This window comes from Strix aluco, chromosome 18, assembly GCF_031877795.1.
Source record: "Strix aluco isolate bStrAlu1 chromosome 18, bStrAlu1.hap1, whole genome shotgun sequence".
NCBI classification, from domain to species: domain Eukaryota; kingdom Metazoa; phylum Chordata; class Aves; order Strigiformes; family Strigidae; genus Strix; species Strix aluco.
The window spans coordinates 1919611-1937639 of NC_133948.1; the positions used below are offsets into that span (position 1 = coordinate 1919611).

At 41.8% G+C, this 18029-nt stretch overlaps 1 protein-coding gene across 2 annotated transcripts in view; it reads left to right on the forward strand.

Annotated features, from left to right (window-relative positions):
* Nucleotides 1–18029, forward strand: part of SVOP (SV2 related protein) — a 31203-nt gene that overhangs the window by 3523 nt on the left and 9651 nt on the right. For both annotated transcript variants that reach the window (XM_074844683.1, XM_074844684.1), the window contains exons 2-12: nucleotides 328–448; nucleotides 727–1137; nucleotides 5214–5374; nucleotides 7001–7086; nucleotides 8154–8252; nucleotides 10298–10369; nucleotides 10591–10715; nucleotides 13685–13748; nucleotides 15005–15130; nucleotides 16177–16305; nucleotides 17648–17721. In XM_074844683.1, coding sequence (XP_074700784.1) covers nucleotides 1103–1137; nucleotides 5214–5374; nucleotides 7001–7086; nucleotides 8154–8252; nucleotides 10298–10369; nucleotides 10591–10715; nucleotides 13685–13748; nucleotides 15005–15130; nucleotides 16177–16305; nucleotides 17648–17721 — 971 coding nt within the window. In that variant the 5' untranslated portion in view covers nucleotides 328–448; nucleotides 727–1102. The remainder of the gene's footprint in view (nucleotides 1–327; nucleotides 449–726; nucleotides 1138–5213; nucleotides 5375–7000; nucleotides 7087–8153; nucleotides 8253–10297; nucleotides 10370–10590; nucleotides 10716–13684; nucleotides 13749–15004; nucleotides 15131–16176; nucleotides 16306–17647; nucleotides 17722–18029) is intronic.

Genomic DNA, 18029 nt, shown 5'->3' on the forward strand with positions numbered 1-18029 from the left:
TACTGAAACCTGCTAACATTTTCAACATTTAGCATCACAAACTAAATCTGTGTGATAATTGAACAACCCCCATTCACAGACTGAAGCATGTTTGGTTTGTCATAGCTAAACCCGAGCCTCTCACATCATCTGTTGTTCCCTGACCTGAATTTGTACAACTTAATTCTTCTTCCTCACCGTAGCGCTTTTCACCTGTCTTCATTTGATGTTGTCTTGTTGATTTGAGGCCATTTTGCCAATTTATCAAAGGTATTTTAAATTTTAATCACGTCAGATGTCTCCTAGTCATTTTCCTAGCATATATTTCCTCTTCATTCTCTCCTGCAGGCCTTTCTCTGCAAAGGATTCTTCTGTAAATGCAGGCGTATGCACAAATAAACCGGCTCTTCCAATTGAAGGAGAAGGCCTGCAGGGATGAGCGTGCCAAGGTGGCAGGATATCTTTTCAGGTAAGTAACTGAGATTTTTACAAATGAATCCCATTCAGCTTCCGAGGAGCGCACGCTCGGAAGCCCTACCAGGTCGCTACAGGAGCTGTCCTTGGGTTCCTGAAGCGTTCCCTGTAATAATGTAATTTTCTGTGAAGCCCCTCGCCAAAATTCAGCGGTTCTGCCGCTCAGCTGGTGTCGTGTTCTCCCCTCGCTGGCCTCCTGGGAGCGGAGGCATCTCCACCAGCTCGGCTTGGCTTTCCTTGCGGATGTCTCCATCCCCTCCTCTTCTCTCCTAGGCAGTGATAGCCCCCGAGCCTGCTCCCTGCCGACGCACCGGCCGTCAGACGCTGATCCCCGCGGGGACGAGGACCGGCGGTGACACGGCAGCCCAGCCCCGGCCCTGGCCAGGCTGGCAGGTAGCACCCCAGGAACGGCGACGGGAAGGGGAGGGAGCCGCTGGCCGCGGGGCCACGGCCCCCTTTGCCCGCCCCGTTGTGCCGAGCCGAGCTGAGCCGAGCCTAGCCAAGCTGAGCCTAGCCATTCCCGTGCCGCTCGGTGCGGGCTGCTGGCCGGCGCCGGAGTTGTCCAGCCGCCCGCGCCTGCCTGCCCGCAGCTCCACCATCCCCGGCGTGCGAGAGCGATGAGAGCAGCTTCTGCAGACGCAGCCCGGCAATGGAGGATGATTTATTCCAGCTGAGACAGCTGCCGTGAGTAGCAGCGTTACAGGGGAGCGGGGATGCGCAGGGCTCCTTCGCAACGGGCTGCAGGGATATTGGGAATCCCGGCGATTTTTAAGGGAATTATTTCTAGGAAGTGTCTTAGGCCCCGAGAAGCAGGCCATTTTCCTTGTAGAGCTGCCTGGGTTCAGCATCCTGGGGGCATGCAGGGATCCATTTGTTATATAAATTCACTCATTTTTTTATTTTGTGCATGAACTTGGTGGTGGTAGGAATAAGGAGGGGTGGAATAAACCCGTGGAAGTGCCAAAAGATTTTTTGAGAGGAAACATTACTATTGCATTTGCAAGGTGGGTTGCATCTGTAAATAACGTTGTGCTAGGGAAGGCATCTTCCTCGGCTTCCTCCTTCATTCTGCCAATCGATTGCAGATCACAACCTTTTTTGCAAAGGTGTGTTTGCAGTGAGCATCGCTGATATTTGCTAGCTGCATGTTTTGGAGAAGCAAACATTGCTGCACAAGGAAAATGCTGTTATTTGTGAGGAACTCTTTTGCTGCTGGGATGTGGTTGCTGGATCTGTGCAAAAAGGTGATAAAAGCATTGCTGCTTTTTAACGCCAGTATTTCCTCTCCTTTTCATGAATGCAAAATATTTCCTTTAAAAACAAGTGCATTTCTCCTAATGCTCCATTATCAGGTGCTTTGAAACATAATCCTATTTATAAATCATTGACTCTGCAAGGCAGGGAATAAATGCTTAAAGTTGATTTTAAATATTAATGAGCTTATGTCAATGACAGAGCAAACTGTCCCATAACATTTCTAATAAGTTGGGAAAATGGACATGAACTCCAGTTATTTTTAAATACTTAGTTCGGATGCAGTCAGCTTGTCATTATAAAGAATAATACATGATTTCATTGGGCCATTTTTCCTAATATTTAAAAAAAACCAAAACACAGAAAAATGTTCTAAAATACCTTTCAATGTAGGTGTAATTAGACGTATTTGGTGCTGTGAGATCTTGCAAATGCAGCTGTCTCAGCTGTGAAGAATTTTGCAAGTATGGAACAGTAAATATCACTGTGTGGTTTTTTTCTTCATTTGTGTCAATTTGTTTCACAGGTTCCTAAGTGATAAACATATTTTTTTATTTCCTGTGATGAGGAATGTGGCCAGATAGCTCTCTACTCAGATTGCTGTTCAAGTATTTACAATTTTCAGATCAGTTGCTGCCTTTGTATAGTGTCAGGAATCATCATCTCCAAAATGGTCAGTTCTGAAGGTCTACTTCAACAAATATTACAAAATAAGAAACAGTAATATAGAGGTTTTGTGATCAGGTACTTTAAAGACAGGAAGGATTTTACTGGCATGTTTATTTTGCTTAGCAGAAACACTGAACAGTTACCAGCATAGTTTGTATGAATGATTTTCAGTCATAATCCCATGGAGTAATGGCATTTTAGACCTCCTGAAATCCGAGGAAGGAGTGTCCTTATACTTCAATGAATTTTACACCAGGCTTTGAGAGTGCTGAAGTTATGGTAATAGTCGTCCTTTAAAAAAATACAAATATAAGTTTACTTCCTGTAGAGTTAAACCAGGTGCTTGTAGAGCTTTTGCAAATAAGCTGTGAATGGTACTTTGATATTAATTGCCCTTTGCAATAAAAAAGTCATCTCATGGGCATACAAATTTCAGTGTTTGTTTGCTGAACGTGTTTCATAGGTCATATGAGCGTTCTATCTTCAGTGACAATTTTAACGTGAGAGTAATAATCATTTGTGTTTGTCCTATAGGGTCAGCAAAAGAAAATTCAAAACAAGATGTATTGAGGTTAAAAAAAAAAATCAGATTAAGAAAATTTAAAGTTCAGTTTCTTGATGGAACCAAATATGAACCTGAATTCAGATGAGTTTCATTGTTTTGTTTGTCTTTTCTTATAACTGAGTGAAGGATCTCCTGCATACCCCAAATCAATGTGAGATAAACCCCTAGTTTCGCTGTGGTCAGGGTAGTTTTCTTGTTCATTTCGAAGAGACCTGGGGTTTTGTTCTGTGTTCTTATCTTTAAGATCTTCAAATGTTAGAAAACAAAATTTGCAACTCTGTTACTTGTCTGCCAAGACATAAAGGCCAGAGAAAAGCTTTCAGCTTCCTGCTGCAGATGAGAGCATTACTGAAGTAGTGCAAGGAATATTTGCCCCATAGAAATCTTGGAATTCCCTGTTTATCTGAAAAAATCATCCCAAAACATCTCAACAGCCTGTAAATCAGGCAGTCCTAGGGATGAGTGATAACCTCACAAAATGGTCACTGTACTCTCTCTCCAGTTACTGCCAGATGGGATGTGGTCAGGGAAATAATATATGTGCCAGAATTGTGAGAGGTGGGAAAAAAAAAAAAAAAAAGTTTTGTATCCGTCTGCTTTATGTTTCTACCACAGTGAAATCCTAAGCTGGACTGAATGGCTGGTTGTGGCCAGGACTCCTCCTCTCTTTGTGAAAACCCCCATGGGTGACAGAGGTGGCTGTTCCTCCATCCTCTTGTCTACCACTGGACCAAAATCCATTAACAGGAGTTTTGTAGCTTGCCCATCACTTTGCCCTTATATTAAGTACTGATTGTGTCATCAGCACTTGTAAGAGAAAATAAGAGTTGGGGTCTTGCCAAATATGAAAAGTCTTTCAGGTCACCTTTAGAAATGTCATACATGTCAGTTTGCTGCAGCTGCAGTTGGCCAGGATGCTGATAGTTTAGTTTTGCTGACCCTTAAACCAAAGGATTAAACTGAAGTTCAAGAGGCTCTCTCCTAATGTTTATTGTAGAATTAAAATGCTCAGGTATTGAAAGTCAGAAGAAGTAGTAGCAAGACTAATTTAATCTATTTCCAAAAAACTTTTTCCCTGAAGTCCAAGAAATTGCCAGTTGCCAAGGTGAAAAAGTTACACTGATGTTGCAGGTGGAGTGAAGGAAGCTTGAGGAATCTGTTACATTAAATATGGTAGATCTGTTCCAAAATATTTGTTTGGTCACAGGAAACTGAACTGATGGAAAATGAACCTTCTCTATATACACAAAGCATTGCACAAAATCACTCTAAGCAAAACGTGAAAGTTGTGTCCATTTAGCAAAGTTCTGTTTTCACGTCTTATCCTCTCCGTGGCCTTGCTGCAGAGATTAGACGATTATCTCTCAGCTTGTGCCAGAAATGATGTAAAATAGACAGTTGCGAGCAAGACACTCATGTGACAACCATCACCTGATATGCCAGGGCTGTAACTGGCAGGCAGGTACACTCTTCAGTCTTGACTTGGATTTAATGAAAAAAGATGTATCCTTTGATTCACTTTCTATTCTGTCCCACCTCATTACCTAAGAGTCAAAAAATGCACAGATGAACCAAGTATTGGAAATCAAATAGTTTCTTAAAATACAGGTATTTAATTAATTACATAATATTAAAGACTTCAGTTTAAGATGAGATGAAAGCAGTCATACTTACAGTCACAAAATGATCATCATCATGATGGAAAAAAGTCATTCAATTCACTGAATTATTTTATGAATCGTACTTCATTAAGTGATGTTTAAAAATCTGACAAATGTCAGGAGTTCTGTTTCTCTTAAGACACAAATCACTCTTACGAAAACAATGTGGGAAATTGAATTTGGGTTCTTCCTACAAGGACAAAGCACCTGAAATTCAATGACACAGCTGTGTCTAATTTACAATAAAAAGTCTAGGCACACAAAACATGTTTGTCATTAAATATGTATAATTTCATGATATTTTTATAACCTGTATGTTTTTATTACTCTATAGTTAGCACAATAACGTCCTCTTTGTACAAAAGTGATGACTATCTCACATAGCAATGTACTCTGCAGTTTTTCCAAAGGCAGCAGCACCAACAGGATACCCTACCTAAAAGCAGATACAGAAAAAAGTCACAGCATTCCCTGTGAATGTGAAATGGAGACAGGAGGGTGAGGAAAAACCTGGCTGCTGTTTGACCAAATAGGGCTTCGGGACTCACTAGACACAGCTTCGACCTGGAAAAGACCCACCAAAGTATTAATCCTTGTTTCTGTGTTCCTAGGGTGGTCAAGTTTCGCCGCACTGGGGAAAGTTCAAGGTCAGATGAGGATGTCATTTCAGGAGAACACGAAGTTCAGATTGAGGGTGTTCGGACAGAGCTAGAGCCTGTTGAGCTAGAGGATGGAGCTGCAGTGCCAAAAGAATTTGCCAACCCAACTGATGGTGAGTAGGTTTCTTGTTTTCCTGTAAGGAGAAAGGTGTGGCCTCTTCATTTCAGTCATGTTGCAGCCAGGCTGAATACATTTGGGTTAGAGAAGTTAAAGATCCCCAGATAAAAGAGGGAAACAATAACACAGGCAAATTATGTTACACCTGAAAATCATGTTTTAGCTACCTTGTTCTCTGAGGGATGCTTTGTGTGTTTGGTTTTATATTACCAGTAACAGACCCTTTTAGGGAGTTGTGTATCCAGTTGTCACCACCTATTTCGTACAGGAGGTTTGACTTAGTTTCCTTTAGAACTGATCAGTGCTCCTAAACCATCGCCAGCTTTACTGGAGCAGCCAGACGTGGCTCACCTTCAAGGCTGAGCATGAAGCCTCTGCAGTGTTCTGTCTCCTCCTTGCCTAGAGGACAAGAGGGACAGAGTGAACGTACATCCCCGCCTCCGCTTGCTGCCCAGCAGAGAAGTGCTGGCTGCCCTGAAGGTAACACCAGTTTAGGAGATATGAGAAGTGTTTTTGCCTTAGCACAAGGCATGCTAAACTTCTGTAGGATGACTATTTACCCAGGGACTTATTTATTAATATATTGATGCTCTGGGAAGCCAGAATACCACGGAGTGAGCTCAGTGAGTTTCTCAGAAGACTCAGTGCATCAGTGCAAGTCTGCAGATACATGTGGAATTTCAGTTGGCACGTCGCCCCAAAAAGAGCAAGTGATGCCACAGCCCAATATGCCGAGTTTCAGTACCATCACATCAAATGCCTGAGCTGAAGTCACAAACTGAGGTCTTGTGACATCTCTGCTTCATTTTATTAGATTCTGTTTGATTTCCTCTTGGTTTGTGTTTTTGTCTTTTGCTTTGTGGGGATGTCCAACTCCTAGCTAGATAAAGCTTTTCTGCGGTGAACGTACTTTTTAAACTGCTGGAAGTGTTAAAACTTTGAGACTTAAATGGATTTAAACAACTTGAATATCAAAATGGTTTTTTGTTGTATATTTCATTTTGCACTTGAGCAAAGGAATTTGAGATATCTCAGTTTCTTCAGATAGAACAAGATAACGAGGTCATGACCATGTGTGGGAAACAAGAACCATCAGCATTTTTAACAAAAGTATGTTTTAAGATGTATGCATCTTGGACAAATTCTTGATTAAAATAATTACAGTTTGACTCTTCATGCAGTAAAATATTATTCTGCCATTTCCATCACTTGCATAGTGTTGCTGTGTGCTGTTGAGCAGCTCATATACTTCTCACCAGAGGAAGCTGGAATCCAGTGGCCAGTGGAGTCACTCCCAGGAGTAACAGGCTGAACATGTGCTGGAGTCATTGGTGCTATGCTGGTTTACTTCTATGGGAATAAAATATTCTAGGAGTGTTTAGAATTATTTTGGCTTTAGCACAACTCCTGAAGAACATAGAGATTTTCCTGAGTAGGAACTGTATAAAATCTAAGTAGCTCTCAGTTATATATTTTAGATCTCAGTAGGTTACTAAGTAATAAGTAATCTCAGTAGGCTTCTCAGTTAATAAGTAATTGAATTCACAGAAAATGCTGTCTCAAGGGATGGCTCTTACTAGGAGAGGAATACACTTCTGCACTAGAATTGTTTTCTTTCTAGATACTTTCATGGTGGAAGATGCGGTGGAAGCCATTGGATTTGGAAAGTTCCAGTGGAAGCTGTCTGTTATTACTGGATTAGCATGGGCAAGTAGTTGTTATCAAGGTCAACTGCATGATCCTCAGTTAGAGAATCTCAGTGATTTCGAATAATGTAGCCATTCTCTGTTGACAAAAAGTCTCCAAACAAACAATTGTGTAATAAAGAAGGAATTTTACTTGAAATTCTGAAATGACAGCTGGACTCAAACTGGTTATGTGGGGGTAATGAGTAACTGATTGATTTCTCTGTCCCCGAAGTTCTTATAAATCATTTTGATTCTCTACTTCAAATGCTTGTTTCAAACAGAAAGGGTACTAGGCTGTTCCTACAGAAGCAGATCTCAGTTTTCATGCAGTGATTTTACCACATTCATCCCAATCTCTGTTTTCTGTATTGGTCAGTATTACTGTAATCTCAGTTTCAGGTGAACAGCAACCCAGTACTTCTAGTTTTAACCCTGATATCAGGAACAGAAAGACAGGCTTTGTTTTCACTGTTCTGCTATTTCCGAAGCACTATATTTTACATCTACTTGGTATATTTGAGGGTAATGATATCTGGAGCCTGTATTTACCAGCTATCATCTAGGTATAAGGTTACAATCTGCCATGGTTTAGATCCTAAATCAGTAGTGGAATTTGGACTATGGATGATCTAACGGTTTATATGATACAAATTCAGAAGTAGTGTATAAGGGAGAAAGGAAGGAAGTTATAAGGTAATTAACAGTTCTGACTGAATCTGTGTGTAAAGGAGTTGAAAGCTCAACCCTGTAACATCCAATGTGGAAGTGAATGAACCTGGCTGTCTGACCAGACAAGCCTCCTCGAAATCACCCACCAACAACTTTCAGTTTGGCTCTTTGAATCATCTCTGCTGTGTTACTAAACATTATGACCATCAGAAATTAGTTTAAAAGTGTACCTGTTGCCTTTTTCTCTACACCGTGTACACCCACTGTCCCTTGTGAACATAGTTGTTTTGTTTCACCTGCAGAATGGGAATGGCACCAGCAGAAACAAGGTTAATTTCAAGAAGGTATATTATTGACTGCTATGTCAAACTAATTTTCAGGCAGTTACTTATTTTTGTTTCTTTTTTACCCTTCTAGATGGCAGATGCTATGGAAATGATGATTTTAAGTATCCTAGCTCCTCAGCTTCATTGTGAGTGGCGATTACCAAGCTGGCAGGTTGCATTGCTCACATCGGTAGGAAAAATAACTGACAGCTCCTGTATTCTGTAAGGTTTTTCTGCTCATTGTTATTCAGACATTTTGCTTTATATCCCAGAGTTAAATCTGTTCATGGCCCTTGCAGATTGCCGTTGGCTTGGAAGAATATAGGAGTCTTTTTTAAAAGCCAGAGCTTCAGGAAATGAAACTCAGTGAGAACTGAGGAAATTCTGCAAGTTTCAGGTTCAAAGTTTCAGGAAACTATATAAGAATTGACTCAGACTCATCCTAAAATTCAAATCTTTATGTCATTAATTGAAAAAGAAAGGATTGGTGAATTTTTGCTATATTTCTTGAAAATCTTTCTCTCTCACCACATTTAATCTTGCTTGTACAGAGACAGACGGGGAGCCGTGAGAGAGAGCAAGCAATCGCTTTTTGAGGTGGATCATCCAGTGATCTTTGCAAGTGGAGCTCTTATGATACCACCTCTGAGTATGGTGCTGTGATGTTGGAAACATGCAATGCCTTTAGGGATAAGAAAACTAGTTTTGGGACCCTTCTCTCAGCATACGCCACTGTTGTGTAGCATGCACTTTAACTCCTACTTTTCTTTTTCCTTCAGCTTTTGATGCCATTTGTGGTGTTGTGTAAATTGGTCAAAATGCTCAGTAGGTTTAATTAAGTTAAGATCATGTCCTTTCCCCTACCCGAATGCAGCCAGCCCATCTGAAGGAGGGTCTTGTTCCTTCTTTCAGCTCAGCACAATTTTATTCTTGGTGGGAGAAATCCGGAGGAGAAGGGATCGGTGGACATGAGACAAAAGCTTTGACAAACACAACTGCTTCTTACCCCACTTAGTGCTTGAGTATGCACTTCTTTCTCAGACAAAATTCCTGTGGTTTTAGTGCACTGATGGGGGAAAGGTGTTGGGTTTTGCCATTATCTTCATTGAGCAGGATTGAATTTCTCTCTCCATCTACAGAATAAATTATGCTTTTTGGTGTCACCTCTGAAAAGGGTACAATATATTTTCCTTGACACCTCGGTCTTTTTTCAGACTTTTCTAAAGTTGTAAGATCTAATTTTATCTCCATTCAAATCTGAGACAACCCACTGAGAATGGCAATGGGAGACTGGAGGAGAGCTGGCTGAGAAGTACTGCATCAGCCCTGGGCTCCTAGAACAGCTCTGCCTTGCAGCCCTCAAGCAACACCGGTCAGGTTTTATTCATGAATATGTTCATAGGCACTGGACAACTCAGCATCTTCCAGGGCTGGACTCACAATGTGTATAATACCAGAGTGCACATTCTGGTGTCAGACTGGTTTGTCACTGGATGGAGCTTTTAATTGCAAAGCTGACTTGAGGGGTGCCTAGTTGCTTCCCTGCTCCAAAGCAGACCCTTGCTCCTGTCTCCACTTGCCTGTCCCCTCAGTAATGTTAATGAAACTCTCCGTGGGGCCTTGCTGTGAAGCAGATGAAAGATTTTTTTGTGGGTTATGAAAACCCTTCAGCAAAAAAACCCAACCCAGAAACCAGACAATGATTTCCATTTAGTGGCAAATTGTGCTCTCCGGTCATTTCTCATAATTCATTTTCTTCCGTTTATCAAAAGCTCAAAAATATTCAGCCCTGGTCTAATTCAGTAGTTCACAAATTATCTGGTAAGATAAGGGTGAGGTGATGACAAGTAGCCTGGCAGAGGTTCAGTTTGTGGATGTTGTGTTTAGATTCCTGACCTCAACAAAAACAAGGCGACTACTGAAAATGGACCCACCACTGGCAGAAGCTGAGAGACCTTGGCTTGAACAGTCTGCTGAGACCCATCCCCATTCCTGGGCAACAGCAAATTCCCTTTCAGGCCAATGAAAGTGAAGTTAGGCTAATGCTGAGTGACTTTTGAAAGATCCCACTATATGAATAATTACCTTTAATAGTCTCTGCTGCAAAGGAACTGTACCCAGAACACTTGGACATTTTGCTCTATTGTTAGAGATGAAATTTTCTAGTTTGTTGTCATATGGAAATTCTCACTTGTCTTGTTGTTAAGGGGAGGATTTTTTTCTGGTGTTTCACAGGTGGTGTTTGTGGGAATGATGTCCAGCTCCACCCTCTGGGGAAACATTTCAGACCAGTATGGGAGAAAAACAGTAAGTCTTCAGCTCCTACTAGAACATATTCTAATATTTCTACAGTGTGGATGTTTCAGTGCATGATGTTCACAAATGCCATGGTCCACATCTATGAAGCAGAATTAAGCAGAGCCAGAATTGATCTCCTATGAAATAAAAGAAGTTTGAAGCTCTACTTTACATTTTGTTAATATATGTTACAGCAGAGACTTTCTTTTCCTCGTGCTTGTTAAACACAGGGCCTCAAGATCAGCGTGTTGTGGACGCTCTATTATGGGATCCTCAGTGGTTTTGCACCGGTGTACAGCTGGATCTTGGTGCTGCGGGGCCTGGTGGGCTTTGGGATTGGAGGAGTGCCTCAGTCGTAAGTAAATATTCACAAGTCCAAGCTTTCTCTTTTCTATTTATTTTTTTGAAAATGCTTATGTCAAATTGAAGACATGCCTCTGTTCAGTTGTCCCATTTTTTTCTAAGCATTTTGGAACTAACATATTAAACTCTGAGAAGGCTTTGCAGAAACCTAATACATCACTGAGGTGAATCAGATTTACAGTGGCTTCTATGTGAACAAGCTGGCTTCCTAAATGTAATATGTTATATACCTCAAGTGCTTTTAAGCTTCTCTCATTCCCTCAGGTAAACTAGGGTGAAAATGAGAGGCCCAAGGAGCCCACCTAGAAGTGGATAAAACACAACAGACAGCGTTTTGTAGCTGTGCCTAAGCACAGCATTGCTGGATTGTCTTGGCGGAGTCCATGAGGGACGACGTGGTCTTGTTGCAAGACAGGTCACAACCTAAACACCAGCATTTAATGGTAGAGCTGAGCCCTGGCTCCTGATTGTAACACCGCAGGTTATTGTTCGGTCAGAGCCTGAACTTCCCTGTCTGAACCTGAGCTGGAATTCCAAAACCACCCAGCCCAAACACTGAAGATACCTCGATGGCTCTGACACATTTCTAATAAGAAGGTGGCATCAGAGTATTTCTCTATTACTGTATCATTCCATTTACTGAAGAGGAGAATCTCTAAATTTTCCACCTGGAATAAATAACTCTGCTCTAGGCTTTTAATTATAAATGTAAAGGGAAGAGTATAGCCATTCTCTCTCTGTGCAGTCTTTTATCCTTATTAATAAATGATATTTTGCCCCATGGAGGTGCTATTTCGGAGTAGTCATAGTCTAACTTTGATTGATGGCTCATAGGCTTCTTCACAAGGCAAGTCAATATCCTGTCTTTTCTATCACTGTTCCCAGATAAAAGATTCAGAGCTGAGATGGAACATCACAGTATTATTAATTTTCTTTTACTGCTCTCCTGCCCACCTTTAGAAGCTGCGCAGAAGCGTAACGTGTATGTAAAATAGGAGAATCCTTGTATTTGACCAACGGTGAGGCAGTTTCTGCCATGCAGTTCCAACTGAGCCCAACTGGAATGAGGCGGGAGAGCAACAAAGACAAAGCATCAGAGTTGTTAATGCCTTGTACTGCAAACAGATACTAATGGTGTTCCACAGAGCCCGGCGGAACAGCTACAGCACAGCTAGTGCCCTTTTACAGAGGGGTGGGTAATCCACAAAGGCTACGTGATTTAACGAGAGGCAGAGAAGGGCTGGTTACAGAACTCGGAGTGGATTCCATTGCTGCTGAGTCTGTTTCTTGTTCTAACTATAACAGTGATTCCTTTGACAGAGGAGTAAATATGTATGAAGCAGGAAAAGCAGCTCCTGTCTAAGATCCTTAAGGAGGCTATAGAGCTTTGGAGATGAGTGGCTGATTTTCAGTGGAGTGGCATGGGTGTCTTTATAATTGTATATTCCATAATGGGTATGAGCGAGAGTTTTATGAAAGGTGCTATTAAAAAGAAAGCACCCAGCAGTAATAAATTAACTGACTATAGCAGATAGCCCTCTACATGTATGTAGGAGCTGCACCTGAGAAGCTGCAGCCTCCTCTGGGAATTTTCTGCGAGATATTATCTAGCACTGAGTATGACTATTCATTCACAGTGCCAACATCCAGACTTGCAGAGAAGTGGAGTATTCTCTTAAGAAAATAGTTCTGTACAGCATTAATCAGCTCCTGTTTTCTGCTGCGATATATAGGGGACTGCTCTACATTTCATGACGTGATTTTACTTCCTTCTCCTCTTAATCACTGATTTAATAGAATATTACATGCAACTTTGTACTTCGATGAACTTGCAAGGGCATGTAGGGATAGGACAAAGGGCAATGGCTTTAAACTGAAAGAGGGTGGATTTAGATGAGATCTAAGGAAGAAATTCTTCCCTGTGAGGGTGGTGAGGCCCTGGCACAGGTTGCCCAGAGAAGCTGTGGCTGCCCCCTCCCTGGAAGGGTTCAAGGCCAGGTTGGACGGGGCTTTGGGCAACCTGGGCTAGTGGAAGGTGTCCCTGCCCGGGGCAGGGGGTGAGACTGGATGGGCTTTAAGGTCCCTTCCCACCCAAACCATTCTGTCATTCTATGAACTGAGTTCTGGAAAACTACTTAGAGATCAATCCACCATTTGTCAAGTTAGTAGAAGTTTTGTCACAAGCATCAAAGAAAGCCTGAGGAGTTTAGAGGCAGAAACAGGGTGAGTCAGTGGAATGCAAATAGAGTAGGAGCAAAGAACGACAACTCTCATAAGACAGTTTGAAGAAGAGGAGAGCACTTTGAGTGGCTGCTGGGCCTTGTGTTCATCCTCAGGAAATACTCACAGAGAAGCTGTACCATTACTCTTTGGCACAGTCATGAAGCAAAGACTCTGCAGAGTTAGATGACTTCTTTTTGAATTTCCACAGTAAAAGAATGCAAATTATTTTATACCAGTACAGGATCAAACCTTGAAAGTATTTACCTCTTGGAGAACTGCAGCCTGACAGAGCAGACTGATGTGAAATTCTCTGAGCCAGTTGTAAAGCCCTAAAGAAATATTTTACCCAGCAAGAGTTTGTGTTAAATACTGGTGGACCACACTGAAAATAACAGGCGTAATGCCTGTCCCAGACCAGAGCAGGGTTGTGAAAACATATACATCAAGAACTGCTACATTTAGCGAACAGCTATAGGGTTATAAATCACACAGAGCATATTCTGTCCCACACTGAAAAGATGAACTAAAGGGGGTTTGTTCTGAGGTAGAAAGGGGAGTCTGAACCAGTGTCCACAGTCTTGCGGACTCGGAGGGCTAGGAAGGGTGTTGTGTTGCTGCTGTGGGTTTGGCAATTTCAATGAAAGGCAAACGAATTCTTTGAACCTCTCTCATTGTGCTAATGTGGCATTTTTCTCAATGTGCTAACATGACATTTTTCTCAATGTTCACTCTTTACAGGGTAACCTTATATGCTGAATTCCTTCCAATGAAAGCCAGAGCAAAATGCATTTTATTAATAGAGGTGAGCAGTGTAGCTGTGCATACTGGTCCCTGGAGGGACAAATTCTGCTGTTGGTTACATCCATTCAATCCTACTGACACATAGCTGCAGTCAAATCTTGATTGTCCAAGTTAGTGTGGAGCTGGGGTTACCCCCATACACTAGTACTAGCTCAGGTCCGAAAGCAGCATAAAGCATTCATGTAACACACCACTCTTCTTGTAGAATCTGCCTTTTTGCAAATTCACCCGCATCCAGTGCTGCAGAAGTTACTGCTGTTAGCACCAGGGGACCATTTGGGTGTCACCTAATCTCATGGTGAAATTAATCTACAACTCAGTAATGGATAGTGGAGAACTGACAGTTCAGTAAATGCAGGGCTAAATTCAGCTCCCCATATTCAATCCAAATGTAGCTAAGCCACAGAGAGCAGAATTTTGCCCTATTTAAGGCAAAATTCACAGCCCTTTAATGGATGGTTGAAGGGTCAGCGAACACTACTATTGCTTGTCTGCATCAGTCAGTTTGGAAGGAGCGTCCTTGTGGAAAACCTCACCAAACTGAAACAGCTCCTCAATGTAAAACCAGTCTTCTAAGATATCTGCTGGCTACTCCTACATTCAGCTGGTTAATCTTTCATAAATAGAGTTTGGTAGATGAATTACTCCTTTCTGTGTCACTTCTATTCTGCCACAGTTTGGCCGTCTCTGAGCAACCCCAGGTTAGAAATATATTCTGAGCATTAAAAAAATGAGCTGAGCGGATTCATAATGTAAAGGAGAATAATCCTGCATGGGTAGGATATGCAAGAGGATGCCAGCTCCAGTGTTTGCTGAGAAGGTATCAATTCCTTCTTTCATCTACAGGCCCAACTCTGTGGCTTTGGTAGCTTGGTTTTGGTAAGGAAAACAAATACCACAAATCTCATGGTGGTAGCTGGGAATAATACTCATAGACAGATGGATTAATAATCATTCTGCTTAAGAAACACCATGTGATAAGTCTATTCCTTACGAGAATAACCTGCAGTTAGACGTGAGTGTCTACAGAAAGTTGATGCCAGGTTTTCAGAAATTAACATTTTAGCTTCTGCAATATTTAAACAAATCCCCATAAAATGTCTGGACTCTATTTCCATACAGTGGTGCATATTTGAAATGTCTCTGGCATTTCTCTCTCCAGCTGTCCCTAGAGAGCACGTCTTGGAATGTTACAAAGAAGGAGGCCTTAAGAGCACTCTTATTCTCATTTGTGACTGTTTCTTTTCCCTTTGGCAGGTCTTTTGGGCCATTGGGACTGTGTTTGAAGTCCTTCTAGCAGTGTTGGTGATGCCCACTCTTGGCTGGCGGTGGCTTCTCATTCTTTCTGCCCTCCCACTTCTGCTCTTCGCTGTCCTATGTTTTGTAGGTATTCTCTCAAAGATGAATGTACGTTCCATCAATCCACCACCTCTCAACCCTATTCCGTAACCTGATTGAAGGAATTGTGGCAGTTTTGAGCTCTCTGTTGGTGTCTTCTTTGAAACATCTGAAATAATGACAAAAATGCTGTTGTTTCAACAGGATGCTAGTAAAAACATTCCAGTGAGAGCTGTGTTTATATGACTGTAATTGCTGGAGGACAATGGTGGGCTGGAATTTTGTGAAACCAAATCAGGCCTGGAAACCTCTCCAATTTCATGACTTTGTTTCAGCTAAGCTCAGTGGAATCAACATTTTATTAAAAGCTGTTGCTATTTCCCCGATTGCTCTTTAGATTTTTAAATTTTGTCAAAATCATAACTTTTATAATTACTGCCCATGCAAAAAATCCACCTAAACCAGGGGTAAAATTTGCATAGTGCAGGTCAGATTCTAAAATGAAGATGTATATGAGTTAGACATGAGCTTCAGTGCACTATTAGGTAATGTATTTACCAATCACTCCCTCTTCTCAAAGATAGATGTCCTTGTCAGGTTGTTTAGCAGCTCTTATTATTCCTTAGTCACTGACATTGTTTTTCAGAAATACCTCCGGTTATGCAGGTGCTAACATGCTTGTTTTTAAAAGGAGCTTAAAATGCAAATTTTTGAATGCCTAGAGCATCTTGTTATCTGCCCTGGATGCTTTGCCTTCCCTACTGGGAAGGTGTAATGCAAAACACTGCACAAATGCTTAACATTTCTCAAGAATAAACCCAAAGTAACAGAAGGGAAAGATTTTAGACAGGAGTTCTGACTTTATGGTGAAGGTGGGGTTTCACAGTTTCTTCAAGCCTAGGGAGGCGTTAGACATTTGTCAGAAAGATGGTTCTCTGAATGGCTCAAGATTAGTTCTGTAATCCTTTCTTGTGTGAGTAGTCTGCTGGAGTCACGGAGATTTCCCACTGTAAGCCCACAAAGAAATCCCCAGTTTGTTTACTGCTGTGTTTTTGACACCTTTGTGCATGTGATCTGCTTTGCTCTCTTAGTGGCTGCCAGAAAGTGCCAGGTATGATGTATTATCTGGAAATCAAGAAAAAGCAATTGCCACTTTAAAGCGGATAGCAACTGAAAATGGAGCTCCAATGCCTTTGGGAAAATTAATTATTTCCAGACAGGTATGTACAGGTAACAGGCACATTAATAACGTGGGATACAATGAAACTGTGCCACATTCATATGTATTTTTATAAGCAAATAATCAATGTTAAGTTTAATTTCAGTGTCTCAACCAGTAATAAAAGAACTGAGAGGTGATCATAGATGCCTCTTTCACAGTGAGGAAGAGTTAGTTTCTCATGTTTATTTACATGAATATCCTGAAAATGAAAAGGGGGCATTAATGTTATTTAACCTCACTAAGACCCTATTATTAAAGAAAATCAAACCTTGAGGCTACCAAAGAACTCAGATCAGAATTCCCAGATCTGAACTCATGAGACAAGATGGAATTTGAGACTCTTTAGCTGTCCCTCAGTTTTAATCTAATCCTGATTTTCTGGAGTGGCAAAGCTGCAAGCTCCTATTCAGTCTGATGGATGGAGTAATTCAGGCTGTTACTTCTGAGCTGCATGTTACTATATGAATTGCATTGGATTTTTCTTCATTTCAGCTTTATACGCCAACTTTTCAGCACCCCTGTTAACACCTAAAGCAGCTCTGCAGCCACAGAACAAAGAGCAGACTTTTAAAAGAAAGTTACAAAGTTAGCCAGCAAGAAAGGACAGCAGAGGGAGACCTGTAGATTTGAACGAGAGCAAAATTGTAAAGCTAGGCAGGAGCCTGTTGATAATTACAGCGTCTCACTAATCAGAGAGGGAGGTTTGATTTTCTAAGGTCTGGATCAGTGAGGTTTTGAGCTCCTGTGCGTTTCACAAATGCTCAGTTCAGTCCCGGTAATTTTGATGGGCTGTGCAGGAACGCCCTCCAAGTTTGGGATGGTTTTGTTTTCAGGGTGGGGTGGGAAAGTGCTTTTCCTTAACCACAAGTTTATGAGCTGAGCCCTCCACTCTCTCTCTCTCCAAGAACCACGCAGATTAAAAGGGGTCTGCTTGCAGGAGGGCTGCCTGTAGTTCCTCAGTACCTTACCCCAGACCAGAAGCCCTGAGGGGCTGCTCTGATTTACGGGAGCTGGCCGTGAGCCCCGTGAGTCATATGCCACCCGTGGATTGGCAAAGTTCTGCTCTCCCTCCTTCCAACCCCACCTTGTTCTGACAGATCCTCACCTTCCTTGTGGAGGAGTAGTGTGTGTGCCCTGTGCATGAACTGCTTTTGATATCATTATGCTCCTAGAGAATTCCCCTTGGCAGAGGAATTCTTTACTTGGATCCCAGCTCCTCAGAGAGAGCCCTCAGCTGAAACCAAACACCCTGAGACACAGTGCCCAGTCCTTGCCACTGCATCCCCCAGTCCAGGACCAGTGAGTGCCCTGCTCCTCTGACTTCTGCTTGTTTTCAACAGGAAGACCGAGGAAAAATGAGGGACCTTTTTACGCCCCATTTTAGATGGACCACATTGTTACTCTGGTTTATATGGTAAGAGGAAATATAAATGGCTCAGTGCCAGCACAATTCTAAATGGTTTTTAATGGATGTATTTTACAGTATCACTAAAATACAGCAACTTCCTCCTCAAAAAAACCCCCAACCTGTATTGATTTGTAATTTATTAAACCACCCAATCACTAGCATTCTCAATCTAATTGCCCTTTCATTTTCTAAATGCTAGTAGGAAATAGCTGTGAGGTAGCACTTAGTGCAAGTCCTCACACAGTGGGTTCAATTTTGATTCATGTGGTTTACTGTAGGTTTGACCAGCTGAGACTTCCTCTCTCATTTTCTTC